A 23,951-nucleotide genomic window follows, 5' to 3' on the forward strand; every position below is an offset into this window, starting at 1 on the left:
GTTTGCTGCCTCCATCCCCCCATCACCTGAATTAAGTATTTCTCCTAATGCTATCCCTCCCCAAACTCCCCACCCACTGCTGTTGCTCCCCTACCCAATAATCCCCAACAGACCCCAATGTGTGATGTTCCCCGCCCTGTGTCCATGTGTTCTCATTGCTCAACACCCACTCATGAGTGAGAACATATGGTGTTTGGTTTTCTGTTCTTGTGTCAGTTTGCCGAGAATGATGGTTTCCAGATTCATCTATGTCCCTGCAAAGGACATGAATTCATCCTTTTTTATCACTGCATAGTATTCTATGATGTATATGTGCCACATTTTTTTTTTATTATTGCATTTTAGGTTTTGGAGTACATGTGAAGAACATGCAGGATTGTTGCATAGGTACACACGTGGAAGTGTGATTTGCTGCCTTCCTCCCCTTCACCTATATCTGGCATTTCTCCCCATGGTATCTCTCCCCAACTCCCCAGCCCCTGCTGTCCCTCCCTTATTTCCACCCAACAGACCCCAGTGTGTAGTGCTCCCCTCCCTGTGTACATGTGTTCTCATTGTTCAACAGCCACCTATGAGTGAGAACATGCGGTGTTTGATTTTCTGTTCTTGTGTCAGTTTGCTGAGAATGATGGTTTCCAGGTTCATCCATGTCCCTACAAAGGACACAAACTCATCGTTTTTGATGGCTGCATAATATTCCATGGTGTATATGTGCCACATTTTCCCTGCCCAGTCTATCATCGATGGGCATTTGGGTTGGTTCCAGGTGTTTGCTATTGTAAATTATGCTGCAATGAACTTTCGTGTGCATGTGTCCTTATAGTAGAACGATTTATAATCCTTTGGATATATACCCGGTAATGGGATTGCTGGGTCAAATGGAATTTCTATTTCTAGGTCCTTGAGGAATCGCCACACTGTCTTCCACAGTGGTTGAACTAATTTACACTCCCACCAACAGTGTAAAAGTGTTCCTATTTCTCCACATCCTCTCCAGCATCTGTTGTCTCCAGATTTTTTACTAATCGCCATTCTAACTGGCATGAAATGGTATCACAATGTAGTTTTGATTTGCATTTCTCTAATGACCAGTGATGATGAGCATTTTTTCATATGTTTGGCCTCATGTATTTCTTCTTTTGTAAAGTGTCTGTTCATATCCTTCGCCCACTTTTGAATGGGCTTGTTTGTTTTTTTCTTGTAAATCTGTTTTAGTTCTTTGTAAATTCTAGATATCAGCCCTTTGTCAGATGGGTAAACTGCAAAAATTTTTTCCCACTCTAATGACTGTTTCTTTTGTCGTGCAGAAGCTGTGGAGTTTGATTAGGTCCCATTTGTCTATTTTGGCTTTTGTTGCCAATGTTTTTGGTGTTTTGGTCACAAAATCCTTGCCTACGCCTGTGTGCTGAATGGTTTTGCCTAGATTTTCTTCTAGGGTTTTTATGGTGTTAGGTCTTATGCTTAAGTCTTTAATCCATCTGGAGTTAATTTTAGTGTAAGGTGTCAGGAAGGGTTCCAGTTTCTGCTTTCTGCACATGACTAGCCAGTTTTCCCAACACCATTTATTAAACAGGGAATCCTTTCCCCATTGCTTGTTTTTGTCAGGTTTGTCAAAGATCGGATGGTTGTAGATATGTTGTGTTGCCTCCGAGGCCTCTGTTCTGTTCCATTGGTCTATATCTCTGTTTTGGTACCAGTACCATGATGTTTTGATTACTGTAGCCTTGTAGTATAGTTTGAAGTCCGGTAGTGTGATGCCTCCCTCTTTGTTCTTTTTGCTTAGAATTGACTTGGCTATGTGGGCTCTCTTTTGGTTCCATATGAAGTTTAAGGTGTTTTTTTCCAGTTCTGTGAAGAAGGTCACGGTAGCTTTCTGAGAAAGGTCATTGGGGATACCGTTGAATCTGTAAATTACTTTGGGCAATATGGCCATTTTCATGATATTGATTCTTCCTAACCATGAACATGGAATGTTTCTCCATCTGTTTGTGTCCTCTCTTATTTTGTTGAGCAGTGGCTTGTAGTTCTCCTTGAAGAGATCCTTTATGTTCCTTGTTAGTTGTATTCCTAGGTATTTTATTCTCTTTGTAGCAATTGTGAATGGCAGTTCATTCTTGATTTGGCTCTCTTTAAGTCTGTTATTTGTGTATAGGAATGCTTGTGATTTTTGCACATTGATTTTGTATCCTGAGACTTTGCTGAAGTTTCTTACCAGTTTCAGGAGATTTTGGGCTGAGACAATGGGGTCTTTTAGATATACAATTATGTCGTCTGCAAATAGAGACAATTTGACTTCCTCCTTTCCTATTTGAATACCCTTTATTTCTTTTTCTTGCCTCATTGCTCTGGCTAGAACTTCCAGTACTATATTGAATAGGAGTGGTGAGAGAGGGCATCCTTGTCTAGTGCCATATTTCAAAGGGAATGCTTCCAGTTTTTGCACTTTCAGTATGATATTGGCTGTTGGTTTGTCATAAATAGCTTTTATTATTTTGAGATACGTTCCGTCAATACCTAGTTTATTGAGGGTTTTTAGCATAAAATGCTGTTGAATTTTGTCAAAGGCCTTATCCGCATCAATTGAGATAATCATGTGGTTTTGTCTTTGATTCTGTTTATGTGGTGAATTACATTTATAGACTTGCGTATGTTGAACCAGCCTTGCATCCCCGGGATGAATCCTACTTGATCGTGGTGGATAAGCTTTTTGATGTGCTGTTGCAGTCGGCTTGCCAGTATTTTATTGAAGATTTTTTGTATGTACGTTCATCATGGATATTGGCCTGAAGTTTTCTTTTCTTGTCGAGTCTCTGCCGGGTTTTGGTATCAGGATGATGTTGGTCTCATAAAATGATTTGGGAATGATTCCCTTTTTTTGGATTATTTGGAATAGTTTCAGAAGGAATGGTACCAGCTTCTCTTTGTATATCTGGTAGCATTCAGCTGTGAACCCATCTGGACCTGGGCTTTTTGTGGGTGGTAGGCTCTTAATTGCTGCCTCAACTTCAGACCTTGTTATTGGCCTATTCAGGCTTTTGACTTCTTCCTGGTGTAGGCTTGGGAGGATGCAAGTGTCCAGCAATTCATCCATTTTTTCCAGGTTAACTAGTTTATGTGCATAGAGTTGTTTGTAATAATCTCTGATGATTGTTTGAATTTTGGTGGAATCTGTGGTGATATCTCCTTTATCCTTTTTTATTGCATCTATTTGGTTATTCTCTCTTTTCTTTTTTATTAATCTGGCTAGTGGTCTGTCTATTTGGTTGATCTTTCCAAAAAACCAGCTCCTGGATTTACTAATTTTTTGAAGGGTTTTTTGTGTCTCTATCTCCTTCAGTTCTGCTCTGATTTTAGTTATTTCTTGTCTTCTGTTAGGTTTTGAGTTTTTTTTTTATCTTACTCCTCTAGCTCTTTCAATTTTGATGATAGGGTGTCAATTTTAGATCTCTCCTTGCGTCTCATGTGGGCATTTATTGCTATAAATTTTCCTCCAGAGACTGCTTTAAATGTGTCCCAGAGATTCTGGTATGTTGTGTCTTCGTTCTCGTTGGTTTCGAAGAACATCTTTATTTCAGCCTTCATTTCATTGTTTATCCAGTCAACATTCAAGAGCCAGTTGTTCAGTTTCAATGAAGCTGTGCGGTTCTGAGTTAGTTTCTGAATTCTGAGTTCTACCTTGATTGCGCTGTGATCTGAGAGACTGTTTGTTGTGATTTCTGTTCTTTTGCATTTGCTGAGGAGTGATTTACTTCCAATTATGTGGGCAGTTTTAGAGTAGATGCAACGTGGTGCTGAGATGAATGTATATTCTGTGGATTTGGGGTGCAGAGTTCTGTAAATGTCTATTAGGTTTGCTTGTTTCGTGTCTGAGTTCAAGTCCTGGATATCCTTGTTAATTTTCTGTCTGGTTGATCTGTCTAATATTGGCAATGGGGTGTTAAAGTCTCCCACTATTATTGTGTCGGAGTCTATGTCTCTTTGTAAGTCATTAAGAACTTGCCTTATGTACCTGGGTGCTCCCGTGTTAGGTGCGTATATATTTAGGATCGTTAGCTCTTCTTGTTGCATTCATCCTTTTACCATTATGTAATGTCCTTCTTTGTCTCTTTTGATCTTTGTTGGTTTAAAGTCTATTTTATCAGAGACTAGGATTGCAACTCCTGCTTTTTTTTGCTCTCCATTTGCTTGGTAAATCTTCCTCCATCCCTTTATTTTCAGCCTTTGTATATCCTTGCATGTGAGATGGGTTTCTGGATACAGCACAACGATGGGTTTTGGCTTTTTATCCAATATGCCAGTCTGTGTCTTTTGATTGGGGCATTTAGTCCATTTACATTTAGGGTTAATGTTGTTATGTGTGAATTTGATACTGCCATTTTGATGCTAGCTGGCTGTTTTGCCCATTAGTTGATGCAGATTCTTGATTGTGTTGATGCTCTTTACCATTTGGTATGTTTTTGGAGTGGCTGGTACTGGTTGTTCCTTTCTATGTGTAGAGCCTCTTTCAGGAGCTCTTGTAAAGTAGGCCTGGTGGTGATGAAATCTCTGAGTACTTGCTTGTTAGTAAAGGATTATATTTTTCCTTCACTTATGATGCTTAGTTTGGCTGGATATGAAATTCTGGGTTGAAAGTTCTTTTCTTTAAGGATGTTGAATATTGGCCCCCACTCTCTTTGGCTTGTAGGGTTTCTGCTGAGAGATCTGCCATGAGTCTGATGGGCTTCCCTTTGTGGGTAACCCGACCTTTCTCTCTGGCTGCCCTTAGCATTTTCTCCTTCATTTCCACCCTGGTGAATCTGATGATTATGTGCCTTAGGGTTGCTTTTCTTGAGGAATATCTTTGTGGTGTTCTTTGTATTTCCTGGACTTGAATATTGGCCTGCCTTGCTAGGTTGGGGAAGTTTTCCTGGATAATATCCTGAAGAGTATTTTCCAGCTTGGATTCATTCTCTCTGTCACATTCAGGTACACCTATCAAATGTAGATTAGGTCTTTTCACATAGTCCCACATTTCTTGGAGACTTTGCTCATTCCTTTTTACCCTTTTTTCTCTAATCTTGCCTTCTCGTTTTATTTCATTGAGTTGATCTTCAACCTCTGATATCCTTTCTTTTGCTTGGTCAATTCGGCTGTTGAAACTTCCGCATCCTTCGCAAAGTTCTTGTGTTGTGTTTTTCAGCTCCATCAATTCACTTATATTCCTCTCTAAATTGTCCATTCTCATTAGCATTTCGTCAAATCTTTTTTCAAGGTTCTTAGTTTCTTTGCATTGGATTAGAACATGTTCTTTTAGCTCACAGAAGTTTCTTATTACCCACCTTCTGAAGCCTGATTCTGTCGTTTCATCACACCCCTTCTCCATCCAGCCTTGTTCCCTTGCTGGTGAGGAGTTGTGATCACTTGTAGGAGGAGAGGCGTTCTGGTTTAGGGTGCTTTCATCCTTTTTGCGCTGGTTTCTTCCCATCTTTGTGGATGTATCCACCTGTAGTCTTTGTAGTTGCTTACTTTCAGATTGGGTCTCCGAGTGGACGTCCAGTTCGTTGATGATGAAGTTATTTCTGTTTCTTACTTTTCCTTTTGGCCCCTCTGCTGTAGGACCGCTGAGGTCCAGTCCAGGCCCTGCTTGCCTGGGGATTACCTGCAGCAGCTGCAGAACAGTAAGGGTTGCTACCAGTTTCTTCTTCTGCTATCTTTGTCCCCGAAGGATACCCACCCAATGTCAGTTTGATCTCTCCTTTATGAGGTGACTCTTTGGATATACAGGGGTTAGGGAGCTGCTTGAGAAGACAGTTTGTCCTTTATAGGAGCTCAAGTGCTGATCTGTGAGCTCCATTGTTCATTCAGAGCTGCTGGGCAGGTATGTTTAGGTCTGCTGCAGCAGAACTCATAAACCCCTTTTTTTCCCAGGTGCTCTGTCCCAGGGAGTTAGGGCTTTATTTATGAGTTTCTGTTGTACTACTGCCTTTTTTTCAGGGCTGCCCTGCCCAGCAAGGAGGCAGCCTAGTCACTGTCTGCCTGTAGAGGCTTTGCTGAGCTGCTGTGGGCTCAGCCCAGCTGCCATGTGAACTTCCCTGCAGTCCTGTTTATATGAGTGTAGTTAGAACTGCCTCAGCAATGGTGGCCCACCTCTGTAATGGTGGACTCTCTTTGTAATGGCAGGTTACCTTGGCCACGGCAGGCTGCTTCAGCAATGGCAGATTACCTCCGAGGTGGTGGAGTCCGTCGGTAATGGCGGACGCCCCTCCCCCACAGAGCTGGACCGTCCCGGGTTCAGCTGTGCTTGCTGTGAAACTCTCAACCCAGAGCGTTTCCAATTTTTTTTGTGGGGGTGGGACCAGCCAAGCCTGATCACCTGGCTCCCTGACTCAGAGCCTTTTTTTTTTTTTTTTAGTTGAACTGTCAACTCACTCCCAGGTGTTCCAGTCATCTGTTGAAAAGGCGCCATGATCTGTGTCACTTCCCATGCGGCGACTCACTGCGCTGGCTGAAATAGCCGCGCTGAGATTCATGGCACTTTTTTTGCCCAGGAATCTCCTTGCCTGGCTCCCTGTTTCAGCCTCCTTTTTTTTTTTTTTTTTTTTTGAGACGGAGTTTCGCTCTTGTTACCCAGGCTGGAGTGCAATGGCGCGATCTCGGCTCACCGCAACCTCTGCCTCCTGGGTTCAGGCAATTCTCCTACCTCAGCCTCCTGAGTAACTGGGATTACAGGCACGCACCACCATGCCCAACTGATTTTTTGTAGTTTTAGTAGAGACGGGCTTCACCGTGTTGACCAGGATGGTCTCGATTTCTTGATCTCGTGATCCACCCGCCTCAGCCTCCCAAAGTGCTGGGATTACAGGCGTGAGCCACTGCGCCTGGCCCAGCCTCCTTTTTAATCAGATGAATGGGCGACTCTGCCTTCCCAGGGCTCCAGTCGCCAGCTAAAAGTGCACCTGGACCAGTGTATTTTGTACAGAGAACTGCCACACCAGGGTGCTGGCAAAGCAGCCGTGCCAGCCAAAACAGCTGCCCCAGCAACCCATGGGGCTCCTCCGCCTGGGAGTCTTCTGGTCTGTGGGCAGTAAAAATCCATCCGGAAATACAGCGTCCACTCACCGTCTGCGCTTTCACTGGTAGCTGCAATCCTCAGCTGTTCCTAATTGGCCATCTTGGATCTTCCCCCCGTGTGCCACATTTTCTTTGTCCGTTCTATCTTTGATGGGCATTTGGGTTGGTTCCAAGTCTTTGCTATTGTAAACAGTGGCACGATGAACATACATGTGCATGTGTCTTTATAACAGAACAATTTCTAATCCTTTGGGTATATGCCAAGTAATGGGATTGCTGGGTCAAATGATATTTCTATTTCTAGATCATTGAGGACTCACCACACTGTCTTCCACAGTGGTTAAACTAATTTACACTCCCACCAACAGTGTAAAAGTGTTCCTATTTCTCCACATCCTTTCCAGCATCTGTTGTCTCCAGATATTTTAATGATCACCATTCCAACTGGTGTGAGTTGGTATTTCAATGTGGTTTTGATTTGCATTTCTCTAATTACCAGTGATGATGAGCATTTTTTCATATGTTCGTTGGCCACATAAATGTCTTCTTTTTAAAAGTGTCTGTTGATATCCTTCACCCACATTTCAATAGGGTTGTTTGGTTTTTTCTTGTGTATTTGTTTTAGTTCTTTGTAGATTCTGGATATTACCCCTTTGTCAGATGGGTAGATTGTAAAAATTTTTCCCCATTCTATTGGTGGTCAGTTCCCTCTACTGATTGTTTATTTTGCTGTGCAGAAGCTTTTAAGATTAATTAGATCCTTTTTGACTATTTTGGCTTTTGTTGCCATTGCTTTTGGTGTTTTAGTCATGAAGTCTTTGCCTGTGCCTATGTCCTGAATGGTATTGCCTAGGTTTCTTTTTAGGACTTTTATGGTGTTAGGTATTATGGTTAAGTCTTTAATCCATCTGGAGTTAATTTTTGTATAAGGTGTAAGGAAGGTGTCCAGTTTCAGCTTTCTGCACATGGCTAGCCAGTTTTCCCAACACCATTTATTAAACAGGATATCCTTTCCCCATTGCTTTTTTTTTGTCAGGTTTGTCAAAGATCAGATGGTTGTAGGTGTGTGGCATTTCTTCTGATGCCTCTGTTCTGTTCCATTGGTCTATATCTCTGTTTTGGTACCAGTATCATGATGTTTTGATTGTGGTAGCCTTGTAGTATAGTTTGAAGTCAGGTAGCATGATGCCAGGGATGCAAGGCTGGTTCAACATATGCAAATCTGTAAACATAATCCATCACATAAACAGAAGCAAAGACCACATGATTATCTCAATAGATGTAGAGAACGTCTTTGACAAAATTCAACAGCCCTTTATGCTAAAAACTCTTAATAAACTAGATATCTATGGAATGTATCTCAAAATATTAAAAGCTATTTATGGCAAACCCACAGCCAGTATCATCCTGAAGGGGCAAAAACTAGAAGCATTCCCTTTGAAAATGGGCAGTAGACAAGGGTGCCCTCTCTCACCATTCCTATTCAGCATAGTATTGGAAGTTCTAGCCAGAGCAATCAGGCAAGAAAAAGAAATAAAGTGTATTCAATTAGGAAAAGAGGAAGTCAAATTGTCTCTATTTGTAGATGACATGATTGTATATTTAGAAGACCTCATTGTCTCAGCCTACAATCGCCTTAAGATGATAAGCAACTTCAGCAAAGTCTCCAGATACAAAATCAATGTGCAGAAATCACAAGCATGCCTATACACCAATAACAGACAAACAGAGAGCCAGATCATGAGTGAACTCCACATTCACAATTGCTACAAAGAGAATAAAATACCTAGCAATACTACTAACAAAGGACCTGAAGGACCTCTTTAAGGAGTGCTACAAACCACTGCTCAATGAAATAAGAGAAGACACAAACATATGGAAAAACATTCCATGCCCATGGTTAGAAAGAATCAATATCATGAAAATGGCCATATTGCCCAAAGTAATTTGTAGATTCAATGCTATCCCCATCAAGCTACCATTGACCTTCTTCGCAGAACTGGAAAAAACCACTTTAACTGCATATGGAACCAAAAAGGAGCCCATATAGCTAAGACAATCCTAAGCAAAAATAACAAAGCTGGAGGGTTTTTCTTTTTCATCACATTGTCAAAAATTTTCTATCACTGCAAATTTTTCAAATTTTTGTATGCTGCTTCCCTTTTAACACTGAATGCTTTAGCAGCACTCAAGTCACCTCTTGAATGCTTTGCTGCTTAGAAATTTCTTCTGCCAGATACTCTAAATCATCTCCCTCAAGCTCCAAGTTCCACAAATTTCTAGGACAAAGACAAAATGCCATGTTTGCTAAAACATTGCAAGAGTCACCCTTACTTCAGTTCATAGTAAGTTTCTGATCTCCATTCGAGATTGTCTCAGCCTGACTTTCATTGTCCATTTCATTATCAGCATTTTGGTCAAAGTCATTCAAGTCTCTGGAAAGTTCCGAAATTCCCACATTTTCCTGTTTTTTTGAGCCTTCCAAAATATTCCAAACTGTGCCTGTTACCCAGTTCCAAAGTCTCTGCCACATTTTTAGATATCTTTACAGTAGCACCCCACACTACCAATACCAATTTACTGTATTAATCCATTTTCACACTATGATAAAGACACAACCAAGACTGGTTAATTTATAAAGAAAAAAGAGGCTTGATAGACTCACAGTTCCATGTGTCTGGGGAGGCAGAAGGTGAAAGACACACCTTATATGGCGGTAGTCAAGAGAGAATGAAAGTCAAGTGAAAGGGGAAACCCCTTATAAAGCCACCAGATCTTGTGAGACTTATTCATTACCTCGCGAACAGTATGGGGGAAACCACCTACATGACCCCGTTTTCTCTCACTGGGTTCCTCCCACAACATGTGGGAATTATTGGAGTTATAATTCAAGATGAGATTTGGTTGGGGATACAGCCAACCCATATCAAGTGGCTACTATGAAAAAAAAAGCCAATAAATTGAAAAATCTAGAAGAAATGGACAAATTCCTAGACGCATAAAACCTACGCAGATTGAATCAGAAATAAATCCAAAACCTGAATAAGCCAATAACAAGTAACAAGATCAAAGTAATAATAAAAAGTTTTTCAAGAAAAGAAAAAAAACCTGGGACACAGTGGCTTCACTGCTGAATTCTACTGGGAACTAATGCCAATTCTACTTAAACTGTTCCAAACATAGAGGATGAAGGAATACTTTCAAACTCATTCTCTTTGGCCAGCATTACCCCAATACCAAACTTAGATATCTAAGATGCATCAAAAAAAGAAAACTACAGGCCAATATCTCTAATGAATATTAATACAAAACTGCTCAACAACGAGCTAAGCAAATTTAATGCTACATTAAAAAGGTCATTCATTACAATCAAGTGGGATTTATCCCAGAGATGTAAAGATGGTTCAACATATGCAAATCAATCAATATCATACATCATTTCAACAGAATGAAGGACAAAAATCATATGACCTTTTCAGTTGATGCAAAAAAAGCATTTGATAAAGTTTAACATCACTTCATGATAAGAAAAAAAAAACCTCAAAAATGGGTTTAAAAGGAATATACTTCAACATAATAAAAGCTATATATGACAGAAGTTTTATACTAAATGGGGAAAAACCTGAAAGCTTTTCCTTTAAGATCTGGAACATGACAGGGATGGCTACTTTCACCACTGTTACTCAGTGTAGTATTAGAAGTCCTAGCTAGAACAATCAGATAACAGAAAGAAATAAAAGGCATTCACATTGGAAAAGAAGTCAAATTATCTTTGTTTGCAGATGATGTGACCTTATTTGGAAAAACCTAAAGTCTTCACCAAAAAAAAAAAAAAAAAAAATTAGAACTGACAAACAAATTCAGTAAAGTTGCAGGATACAAAATCAAGATACAAAAATTAATAGCATTTCCATATGCCAACAGTGAACAATCTGAAAAAGAAATAAAAAATGTAATACCATTTACAATAGCCACAAATAAAGTTAAATACCTAGGAATTAAAATAAGCAAAGTGAAAGATCTCTACAATGAACACTATAAAACATTGACTAAAGAAATTGAAGAGGACACCAAAAAGAAAAAGAAAAAAAAAAAAAGGAAAGATAGTTATTGTTTCTGGATTGCAATAATCAATAAAGTTAAAATGTCTAATCTATAGATTCACTGCAATCTCTAGTATAATGCCAATGGCATTCCATGCAGAAATGCAAAAACATATGTACAAAGTTACAGTAAACAAACAGCATGGTACTGACATAAAAACAGACATATAGGCCAATGGCACAGAATAGAGAACCCAGAAACAAATTCACACACCTACAGTGAACTCATTTTCAACAAAGGTGCCAAGAACTTATAATAGGGAAAAGACAGTCTCTTCAATAAATGATACTGGAAAAGCTGTATATTCATATGCAGAAAAATGAAACTTGATCCCTATCTCTCATCATATACAAAAATCAAATTACAATGAATTTAGTACTTAAATCTAAGACCTCCAACTATGAAACTACTACAAGAAAATATTGAAGAAAACCTCCAGGACATAGGTCAAGGCAAAAATTTCTTGAGCAATACCCCTAGAAATGCAGGCAACCAAAGCATAATGGATAAATGAGATCACATTAAGAAAAATAAAAAGGCTTCTGCACAGCAAAGGAAGCAATTAACAAAAGGAAAAGACATAGAGAATATTTGCAAAATTATCTATCCTGACAGGGTATTAATAACCAAAATATATGAGAAGCTCAAACAACTCTATAGGAAAAAGTCTAATAACCTGATCAAAAATTAGGCAAAGATTTGAATAGAAATTTTTCAAAAGAAGACATACGAATGGCAAACCAAAAAGTGCTTGTGTCTCTTAACATTTTAACTTAAAACAAGTTAAATATTGCATCATTTGTCTGTCTTTTAATGCAGGCATGAGGCCTTTTCTTGAATTATCATGTATTTCAATACTAGATTAAAAGTCTCTTTCTGAGAGTAGCTCTGATTTTAATTACATATATTCTAAAGCATATCTACTAGAATATATACATATATTCTAAAGTAGATCTACTAGCAATACGTTGTCTGTTTCAATAGTTTAATCAATTATTGTATTATATTTGTGGCCTACACTTGACCTTTCTTTGAGTTTTCCAAGATATATGAATTATTTGCATTTCAGAAAGACTATTAGAATAAAAACTGCAAAAATGGATAGCGATAACCATACTTAGTTACATGTCTCCCTTTTAAAGGAGGTAACATCTCAAAAATAAATAGGGGATAATTATGGAAATGAAATTTTCTCAGTGCAGGTGGAGGAAGACTGGAACATTTTTTTCACTAGTGAAATTTCTGGAGATTTAGTAAGAACAGTTAAGACATATTTTATTATAGTTTTATCAGATAGAGTCATTTTTTGATTTTCAGGTAATCTTCCCAAGCTTTCAGAGATGCTGAAAACAGAAGAGGCACTAAAACTAATTAGGGGGAATATTAATATTTTCCCTGAAACTGATCAGTGGATTTGAGGAGAAAAAGCTAATAAATACAGGCATTTTAACGTTATTGATTATTTATCATATCTAGATGAGGTTTTTTACAGTTTTTATTTGACTCTTTTTCTTCTTAAATTGCTTTGCTTCACTATTATGCCATTGCCATTACTCCTCGTTTAGATATTTTGCCTCGTATTAATGTATACTACTATCTGTTAGCAAGCAGCAGTTCAACAATTAAGCTTAGGGGATCTGAAAAGTGAGCTTTTTATTGTGGGTACAATGAACATGAAGCAGAGGTTTCTTTATTTTTTTAATTATATCGGTTCATAGAAGATTAGAAATTAAGTAATATATATATTAAGTATTATATATATTTAAGAATTTTCAAAATAGAGCATGTTTTGAAGAAAAAGTATGGTTTGTTACTTTTCTTGTCCATTCTAATTCTAATATTCTTTCTACTTAAAATGTTTAAATGTAGGTTCCTTGCTAATCAATTTTTTAATCCCTGGTGGACATAAATGCTGACCTGCCTTTAGTATTTCAGGCTAATGCCTAATATTTCCTAATGTGTAATGTTAAAAATCAACCCAAATAACTTTCTTTAACTCTTAAGAGGTTTATCATCAACATTATAATCTCTAGATCTGACTAGTCTACCTGGTAACTGATAATCAGTGCCAGAGTCTAGAACATACCTCTCAGTTCACCTTTTTTCTCTGATTTACGATAAACTTAATACCTGCCTGTGCTTTTAGGCTGATTGACATGCCTGATTAAATCACATGGTTCTCTTTTCCTTTAAAAAATGACAAGATTCCCTCTGTACCCTCGTGCATATTTATGCTGTTGAAAGGAAAGATCAAGTCTCTTCTTATCTGGGTGTATTGTCAAAATATGGAAAAACAGGAGTCTGACAGGCAGTGGCCCAAGTTGCTTATTGCATTTAATTAAAGGGGCATTGCTCTGGACTTTGAAGCAAAAGGCCTAGATTTGTGTCCTCTCTTACTACTTAATAAATGGTAGCTTAAAAAAGTCATAGAACTTGCACTTTAGTCTTCTCAACTGTAAATTATAGAAAATGTTTCTTAGCTCACAGAATGGTTTGCGAGGATGACATAACGTAAATATGAATTTTATAAACTCTAAAGCTCTAGTAAAAATATGAAATGTAATATTTATTTCTTCTTTGAGACAAGTTATAATAATGTCTTAACACTCTTTATCCATGTTTGCCCTTCTGCCTGTTTAGGGTACATTGTTAAAAGGTGAAAAAGGTATCATGCTTTTTTTGTGAAGGAAAAAAAAATACCAGAATTTTAAAAATCATTTTATTTTCTGTTTTAGCTATCGACTTCAATATTATAAAGATTTTAAACAACCCAAGAGCATATACATTGCCTACATCCAAAGAAGAATCAGGATTATTGAGACTAGCAACAAAGGTTTGTAGTATAATAACTATTACAAAAAAATTTTACTTGTTTAATTTACAATATAATTGCTATTGACTGTGTTGTACATAGACAATCCTGGTTATTACATTCTTAACATATATTTTAGAAGAGAATTTAATGGTCAAAAGAGATTCATCTGAGGGGTTAATCCTGATATTAAAAAGGTTTGTTTTCTTCTGAAAATATCCCCATCTCTAATGAAAAATATCATAATATTGGTCTTTTTTTCTTACAACATGTCTTGTCACTGCTTCTGCTTGGGTTGACATACAAAGATTCCATCTGGTGTTTGCCCATGAATATGATCTCAATAAGCAGCAAAGCTTCAGGGAAAATTTCAAAGGAGTATCAGCAATAGTTGACCTGTCCTTACTTCTTAAGCCATGGTCCTGGAATAATTGACCACATGTAGTTATTGTTACTCTTGAGTCTTGAATGCTTAGCCTTTCGACATTCTTGAAGGTGCTTTGCAAGCAGAGATTTCATGGACTTACCACCATGTATTGCCTTAGCCAAAATTTGATGAGATTATTGACCTAAAATTCTGAATTTGATATCTTAATTTGTTAGACAATTCAGTTTTAAGTCTGTTACAGTCTTTATTGCTAATATTTTTTCTAAATTATCCTATCTGATAATAAAATTTATTTAAAATTTAAAATTATGCCCATGAAAAACCAGTTTCTGCAAGTCAATATTTATGTTTTCCCAGTATTTAATAATCCAGGTTTAATAAAATATCTTCCTACTTTATTCTGACCTTCACAGTAAGGCCAAGGATGGTTGCAGCACTTCAGATATTAACTGGTGATGTATAGAAGTCTATTTTGAATCAATGAGAATGTCACATCATTTCCTTTGGGGCAACATTGCCAGATTTAGAAATCAGAGATAAATCATAGAAATTGTATACCTGATCTTCAGCAAACCCTAAAAATGGTCTCTTGTACTTTGTTTAGTAGTTAACACATGGGTTTGTAACAGACTAAACAACCTTTTTCAGAGCATGCTGGTAACAGATAGAAATTGGAGATACATCTTTAGAAGTATAGCACATTGCTGCATTTTTTTGTCCTGTCCCATTGTATTAGTCAACTTGGACTGCAATAACAAAATATGATGGACTGGGTAGCTTAAACAACAGAAATTCATTCCTCGCAGTTCTGGAGGATGGGAAGTCCAAGATCAAAAAGCCAGCCAATTTGGTTTTCTGGTGAAGGCTCTCTTCCTGTCTTGCAGATGGCCTCTTTCTTGTTGTGTCCCCATATGGCAGAGAGGGTGAGCTCTGGTCTCTTCTTCTTATAAGGACTCCAGTCCCATCATTGACAACCTCATCTAAACCTAATTACAAAGAGCTCTGAAATCATATTGCTGTAGCAACAGCTAAATTATTTATGAATATTTCTTCTGGAAGGAAAAGACTTGGAAGGCCATAATAACTGTTTTCAAATATGTAACGACCTACTATAGGAAAGCAGAATTAAAGTTTTTCTGTGTGGCTCCAAAAAAATGTATAACTTTTGCCAATAAATAAATGAAAGCCACAGGGATATAGATTTCAGCTCAACATAAGGAATTTTCCAGGCAAAAAAGTTGTCCAAATGCTGAATAGGTGCCTGTGGTTTTCTAGTCCCTGAAAGTGACATTGAGTATGAGCACTGGCAGAGCACATATTCAGGCCTCAAAAGTCAAAGTTTAGCTTTCTTGTCATTGTAGCAATTATCCTTTAATAAATTAACAGAGAAATTAGACACCAAAATCACCCCTTCAAATTTCTGGTTTATCCTTATGATCATTCCAAAGCTTATGGAGTTGCTTGATTCTTTGAATTTAGGGCTAGGTTGACTTGACAATAAAAGTCTTGTTTATAGAATCTTAAAGTGCTCTGACAAATTTCTGCCATTATCTTTTATGGAAATATTAGGGCTTCTGTTCTTTGGTTTGGCTATTTGGAGTGTCTCTAGCAAGAGATTTTGGACAACTTGGGACATTCTGCTTTAAAAAACAAAACACTGTATTTACATTTAATACCTGTTTGGCTCTTACCTGACTGAACTACTCTTAAAAACCATGAATTCTTAAAGAGGAAAAAAGACCTACAAACTGTGATTTTCTGAATTTAATAACTGATCATTGTAGAAAATGACAGAAATGTCTATTTTTAGAACTTTAGTAAGACAGAATGTTTATCTTACAGTACCCAAGAAAGAAACAGGAAGAGTTACAAAACATCTATCTAGACAGGAAAATTTTTTAAAAATCTAAACTGAGCTTAGGCTAGTTTTGCATATATTTTGAAGATTGGACTATATATAACCCAATGTGAATTATCATGGCAGCTTAAAATGAAGGAGTGATTTACATCATAGAAAACATGTCTGATATTGACCTTAACTTTTTACCAGCAAAGAATTGCTATTGATTGTGATAGTCCCATTATTTGAAATGATTCTGTAGCTGCTAGGAATTCTGAAACATATTATTTGCAAAAACCTATAGAACAAAAAAGCAACTATAAGCAAAAGACATTCAAGAAAACTTTATGTATCAATAAAAGCAAATAAAAATAAAATTTTATTTCCCCACAGAAAGTGGAATCAATACTAAATCTCTCATAATGGCATTATCAAGACTGGGAAAAACTTAAAATATTAGTAATTGCTTTACTGGCATTTCTCTCATAAGAAGGGAATAATAGAATCTTGGAGAAATTGTATTTATGGTTGTTGTATTCTTGACATAGGATTCTTGGTCAACAGGTTTTTTTTCCATCAGCACCGTGATGCTATCCTACTGCCTTCTTGCCTGTTGTGTTATGATAAGAAGTAAGCTATTAATCTTATAAACATTCCCCTATATGAGTTGCTTTTCTCTTGCTGCTTTTGAGATTTTTCTCCTTGTCTTTATTTTGAATACTTTGTCTAGGATGTGCTAGGTGTGAATTTATTCTGCTTAGAGATTGGTGAACTTCTTGGATGTGTTTTTCATAAATTTTGAAAATTTAGCCCATCATTTCTTCAGATATTTTTCCTATGCCTTTTCCTAGCTTTGTTCATTTTCTTCATTTTTTTTCTGTTCTTAAGATTGAATAATGTCTGTTGCCTATCTGCAAGCCTGATGACAAATCAAAAGGCTACAAGAGACTTACTGTACATACGCATAGACTCATACTTTGGTAAATTCCTCTAATTAAGATGATGCTGTCTGGAATTTCCTTTATTTTAATATGCCAAATGGTAGCTTTATGCTTAATATGAAGTTATATTTTACTCATAGTTTTTAGAAACACGAAAGTTATTGTCTTGATTCTTTTCTTCCTCTTACAGTCCCACTATAGTAGTACTGGTCCAGAGTTTAATCGTGTTCTCTTCAATTTTGGAGGTCAGAGTCCGTTGATTTTATATTATCTTAAGATGCATGAGCTGACTGGTGTTTCCAAAGCCCCTAAGCAAACCAAGATTAAACTTACTGAGATATTCCAGGAACCATATCCTTTTTAAAGCTTTGCTTTAATATGATTTGTTTCCAAAATAATATTCAGAACGTTTTACTGAATGTCTCAATTGAGAAAAAAATTGAATGCATGTTTTACCAATGCTTCTATTTAGTTTTAATATTTAGTTATGCTTAATATTATATATTTAGTATGTAGTATGTTTGGCTAAGCCATTTTCTTTTGTAGTATATTTGGCTAAACTATTTTATTTTTTAGATCTAAGGCTATAATTTTGTAAGAAAAATAAAACAAACATAAACCCAAAGAACTTTTAAAAGTGGTATACTTGTGCTGTGATAAAAAGCTATCTTTGCAACTTTACTGTTAAGTGATTGGTTTCAAACATACACAATAATGAGACATGGGCTTCTAGCCTTCTCCAAAGAGAGGTTTAGGCATGTTTTAGCTGTAGAATTCCTTGTTCAAATGAAAATTTGTCTGAACATGTTTTACACATAAAAAAATTATTTTCACGTGTAAACTAAAAATAAATAAAGTCGGAACTCTGTGGTTGAAGCAGGGGTATGGCCCAGAGTTCCGTTTTTTACAGTCTTGTCCATCTTCAGCATGACGTTTCTTGGCCCAGCCCTCATTAAGGACTCAGATGAACCCCAAAGGGATTAGAACACTAACCACTGAATTGGAGTACAGGCTGCCAAGGCGGCACCTGTCCAGTCTGGTCCACTACAGAGGCCGTGCAGTGTCAGGACCCAGAGCTTACCCCACCGATAGAGCCGCGCCGTGCGCCCCACCCAGCACCCATCAATTCAATGGTGTCGCAGTGGCGGCTACCCCATGCCACGGCCGCCCAGCTCTGGGGCTTCCTACTCCTGCTTACAGCAGCTCAGGGAGCAGTCTTATGTGCATCTAGAAATGGCACATCCAAGGGCTACTGCATGCTTTATAACCCTCATTGGATAACTTTTCTAAGTACCCTAGAAAATGCAGCTTCCATTAGTTTGATGAGCCTGACTTCCACACCACTATGCAGCCCTTCTGATATTCCTCCTGTTGGCATAAAGAACAAAGTAGCTGTGGTGCAATGGGGAAGCTGTCATTTTCCCAAAAAAGCCAGAATTGCATAGAAAGGCGGTGCTGAAGCAGTGTTAGTTGTCAACAACAGTGTCCTATTTCCTCCCTCGGTAACAGATCTGAATTTCCTCATGTGAAAGTACTGATTGCTTTTATAAGCCAGAAAGTCTTTAAAGATATGAAGCAGACTCTAGGAAATCACATTAATGTGAAAATGTATTCTCCATTGTGGCCTTTGATCATACTATTGTGGTCATTTTTGTAATTGCTGTGTTCACTGTGGCATTAGTTAGATACTGGAGTGGCCTAGTTGAATTGGAAAACTTGAAAGCAGTGACAATTAAAGATAGAGAAATGAGGAAAAAGAAGGAAGAATATCTAACTTTTAGTCCTTTCTTACAGTCGTAATCTTTGTGGTCACCTGCTGTGTTATGATGGTCTTTAATTCTTCTGCAAATGATTGGTTTATGTTATGATAGCAATTTTCTGCATAGCATCAGCAATGAGTCTGTGCAACTGTCTTGTCTGCACTAATTCATAAGATACCATATAGGCAATGCACAATTGTGTGTTGTGGCAAAAGCATGGAAGTGAGACTTATTTTTCTCTCTAGACTATGCCTAATGATAGCTATTGTTTGGGCTGTGTTTCGAAATGAAGACAGGTGGACTTGGATTTTACAGGATATCGATATCTTGGAGATTGCTTTCTGTCTGAATTTGATTAAAACACTGAAATTGCCCAACTTCAAGTCATGCATGATACTTCTAGGCCTTCTCCTCTTCTATAATGTATTTTTTGTGGTCGTAACACCATTCGTCACAAAGAATGGTGAGAGTATCGTGGTTGAACTTGCAGCTGGACCTTTTGGAAATAACGGAAAGTTGCCAGTAGTCAACAGAGTACCAAAGCTGATCTATTTCTCAGTAATGAGTGTGTGCCTCATGCCTTTTTCAGTGTTGGGTTTTAGAGACATTACTGTACCAGGCCTGTTGATTGGGTACTGTAGAAGAGTTGATGTTCAGACTGGTTCTTCCTATATATAGTATGTTATTATGCTAGTTGCCTATGCTATTGGCATGATACTTACATTTGTTGTTCTGGTGCTGATGAAAAAAGGGCAACCTGCTCTCCTGTATTGAGTACTTTACAAACTTATTACTGCCTCAGTTGTTGCACGGAGAATTTTAATTATTTATGATGTAACTGTAAGTAGCAGCCTGGGTGGCATAGCAAGACCCCATCTCAAATATAAATATATATGTAATATAATATAAAATAAATAACTTTATACATTTCCTGGAAGAAAGGTACTCTGTAAATTCAAAAGATCTGAATCAAATTATTCAACCTTTTGGACTTTGATCTTCTACTGTAATACTCATATGTGAGATTACCGAATTTTCAGTTAAAAAAAATTATTAACAGGATAATATATAGGCCATATTATAGTGAAGATCATAGCCTCTGTATTAAAAAAAGTGTTCATTGGGAGAAAAACTATTTTTAAAACTAAATTTTTATAGTAATCCTCCATTACTTCAATTAAGGAGCAACCAAAAAAAAAAGTGGATTATTTAATGTATACATTGTGGAATGACTGAATCAAGCTAATTAACATATTCATCACCTTAAATACTTATAATTTATCCCTCCTAACTGAAACTTTGTACTCTTTAACCAAAACCTCACCATTCCACAACCCCACAGGTAAATTTCGCTTAATAAGGAGTGATTTGCCAAAATCACAAAAGGGAGGATGACATTATTTTCAATGTGTAAGGATTCACATGTAAACACTGAGTAGATTGGAGGTGTGTATGAAGAGGACTGGAGGTAGTCAATGAAATTTCATATCACAGAAGTGCTTATGTCTTCTGACATGATTTTAAATGTGTATTTATAAGGATAATAAACTACTAGTTAATGTATACTAATTCATTAGTGAAAAATTTACATATAATTTTTAAATGACCTTTGGAGTTTTTTTAAAAACTTGATCACTTAATATTCTAATTATGTGTAAAACAGGAGACAAACTTTGATGTACAGGATTTAGAACTGAATGCATGGTGTATCTTTAAACTGCAGACTCTTGGATAAAATATATTTAGAGCTACTCATTCTCCCTTCATACTTTCTGTATTGTTATAAGCTACCTCAAGCCCTTTGTGTGTTGAGACTTAAAAGGAATACCCAAAAATTTAACAATTTTTTAACATGTGAAATGCTAATTATTTTAAAAATTGAAAACTCAGAGCCAAAATGTTGGTGTACTCTGTGTGGGTCTTGTTAAAAAGAAAAATCTATAAGCCATATCTGTATTTCTAACATGAGTGTTAAACATTCATATTTTGTTGCAGTTTAGAAAAATCTGAACTCAATGCAGTGTCATAATGAGTACATTATGTTACTATTAACACATGCTCTCATTATCACACATGCATATACAGACTTTTTAAACATGAAAATAGTGTCCAGGAATGAATTGTTTAAATCCAGCAATTGAAAATAATGTGGTTATAGCAGCATTTATACTAGCATAAAAATAAAACCTATACAGAGAAATAATCTTGTTATGAATTATCTGTGATGTGGGAGAAGAAAATTGTCAACAGTGAAAAAAAGAGAAACAATTCTGAGACTCCAGAAGCATCACCAGCTCTGTATTCTTTTTACCATTATTTATATAATGATTTCTAATAATCTTCATCACATGAACACGCATAGATATTTTTCTCATTAACCAATATATGAATAGCAATTTGTAAGTTATTACTAAAGTGACTATCAATTGTATTTTTCACTTCAAGTCAATGATTACTTACTTAACATATGGTAAGAACCTTGTAATAGTCACATTTTTTAAAGGATAAATTAGCTGAAAGACAAATATCTGAAAAAACATCTAATCCAGAACCCTCCCATCTAGTAATTTTTCTAATATATACAAGGTAAAACATCTTTTTCCTCAGTCCTTCTGAAATACTCTGGGTGAAGTGAATAGACAAGCCTATACTGCAAGAAAGTTTGTTCCATTATTTATGATAACTTACCAAAAAATTTAACCCTTATTTTCCTTCAAAAATTGGGTATCAGTGTCATAAATTATCTGTTAATGAGATTTTTCAGATAATGAAAGCAGGTGTTAACTTGATGAAATGTGAGGTCTTTTAAAAATACATTTTCATTCAAAACATATAGGCCTAAAAGTCCCGTGGCACCACAGAGATAAAAGATTTCCTCTGCCAAAATATGATGGAGAATTGACATTTCCTCTAATTGCCTGCCAAGAGGAAAAATGGAGACACAGTGATCCCAAACAGGAGAAAGAAGAGGAAAGATAAAGATCAGAGAGGAAACATAAAACCCTTGATTGCATAGAAAAGGACTCTTCAGCAGTGTAGGAAGAAATTGCTTTCTAATTTGAGCCCAAATTTAAGCCTCTTCTCCATTCATATTAAGCAGATGAATTGGACTAAATAAATTTCAAGCCCTATGGTTTTGTTGGAGGAATTTGACCTTTCCCACTATCAGTGGCTGAATTGGCAACTCTTTAAATTTTTCCCTGAAATGATGACGTTCTCATTTTGTCAGCTCACCATAGAACCAAGTTCTTCTGAAGCTACCCTAAGAGAAAGAATGCTTAGACACTGTTTCTGCCATTATCTGCTGTTGACGCCCCTAAAAGACTACCAGAATTACCTGTTGACCAAACAAAGCTAGGTTTCATGCACTGATTGCAGTAAGAACACCAATGTAACAGAGCTTTAGGAATGTCTCAAAACTGAGAAATTCAAGGATGATATTCATGGGGTTTTGAGGCCTGAGGTAGGTGACTTTGAGGCAGGCTTTGCAAGATAGGGAACTGCTTGAGATTGGGCAGAGGTTATGATATTATAATTTTGGATTGGAGGGACCAGTGCAGCAAGGGTCTTGAAGTGAGCTGTGATGAGCAAGATATTTTAGTTTGTTTGCAATCTTATCTTCAGGGAAAGGGATATTTTGGAGCAAGTAACTCAGTTATTTTTGCTTACTCTCAATATTGTTAAACATAGAGACAAAAAATTATGCATAACACAGGAATAGGAAAATACGTATGGTAGATGCTCTGAAGCCTAAGCAAAGAAATACAAAAGACATTCTTCAGCTGCTGGGATGGGACAATACTGATGGCATAAGGCCCTTGGTTACCAATACCCTATAAGAATTTCCTCAGCTGATAATAGTGGGCTTACTCAAGGTAAGTCCTATGGCAGATTATATTTTTCAAGGGGCCATAACAATATTGCCCTTACCACATGTTCCTGTTACAAGGTGAATTGTAACAATTCTCCTATCAAGAGATAGCACCAATGTTCACTGCCCTTGAATTTGGACAGTCTTCTATAACTTCCTCAACCATTGGAGTGTGACTTTATGACTTCTGGGGCCAGCTAATAAATGTCTTTACAGCTTCTGCCTGTTTCACTCTTCCTTTTGGGATGCTTGCTCTTGGAACTAGCTGCTATGTTAGTAGGAAATTCAGACCATTTGGAGAGTCCATGTTCCAGTTAGCAGTCAAATTAACAAAGTTAATTTCCCATCTATGTTCTTAAATTTTCCCTGTCATTTTTTTTTTGGTTAGATTTTTTTTCCCCATTTTATTCTAGTTTAGAGTTATTTTAGTTTTTGGATCATTTTTGCTTACAGAAAAATTACTTTCAGCATCATGATGGTTTTGGTCCATACACATGGCTTCAATCCAAAGAAAAAAGCTTGCCACTGTCTAGAAAGTCTGGAGATCAATAGAGGTCAAAGACTTTATCAGTAACCTACCTCTGTATAAAAGTTTGTGATTGCCTTTTTACAGTTAGAATATTTCTCACCAGTGAATCTATCTCTTTACTTAATTCCCTTTGATGCTACCTTATATCAATTACCTAAAATAACCTAGTAACTCCCCTACTTGGCTCCCAGGGATTCCATAAAAAAACAAATTCCAGATTTTTAAAAATATTTTTAAAACTTATGTAATAGAGTATAAGCATAAAGGCATAGTAAAATAAAGGATATATCCAGTATTTAAATTTTGCTTTTAGATAAGAGAAAGACATTTTATTTTATTTTTAGATGGCTTATACTTGAAGCTATTCTAAACTTTGTTGAGTAAATTGCTAATTTATTCCTTTTATAAACTCTACCAATTAAGAGTAGAGGATGAGTTTAAAAATGAAATGAAAATAATAATTTTTATAAGAACTAGATGAACAAAGGGGGTTTGTTTCACATGAATGAGTATTATAAGTATTGTCAGCCACCTTGAGCCAGAGACAATTAAAAAACTGTTGGTAGTATCTGGTTATTTTTTTTCTGACAAACTCAGTTTCAGTTCTAGTTGGAGATTTTCTTTTAATAAAATAACACAAGATACAGACTAAAATT

The 23,951-nt window shown here is 36.7% G+C and overlaps 1 protein-coding gene and 1 pseudogene across 5 annotated transcripts in view; both read left to right on the forward strand.

Annotated features, from left to right (window-relative positions):
* Positions 1 to 23,951, forward strand: part of FAM227B (family with sequence similarity 227 member B) — a 287,158-nt gene that overhangs the window by 238,437 nt on the left and 24,770 nt on the right. For 4 of the 5 annotated variants that reach the window (XM_032297816.1, XM_032297818.1, XM_032297819.1 and 1 more), the window contains 2 exons: positions 13,890 to 13,987; positions 17,326 to 19,879. In XM_032297816.1, coding sequence (XP_032153707.1) covers positions 13,890 to 13,987; positions 17,326 to 17,499 — 272 coding nt within the window. In that variant the 3' untranslated portion in view covers positions 17,500 to 19,879. Of the gene's footprint in view, positions 1 to 13,889; positions 13,988 to 17,325; positions 19,880 to 23,951 lie in introns of those variants that run through there. The other variant, XM_032297820.1, reaches the window with a different exon arrangement.
* LOC116564550 lies at positions 18,237 to 20,455 on the forward strand (annotated as a pseudogene).

Source organism: Sapajus apella, unplaced genomic scaffold (genome assembly GCF_009761245.1).
Source record: "Sapajus apella isolate SASKATOON/1434 unplaced genomic scaffold, GSC_monkey_1.0 scaffold37, whole genome shotgun sequence".
Classification (NCBI taxonomy): Eukaryota; Metazoa; Chordata; class Mammalia; order Primates; family Cebidae; genus Sapajus; species Sapajus apella.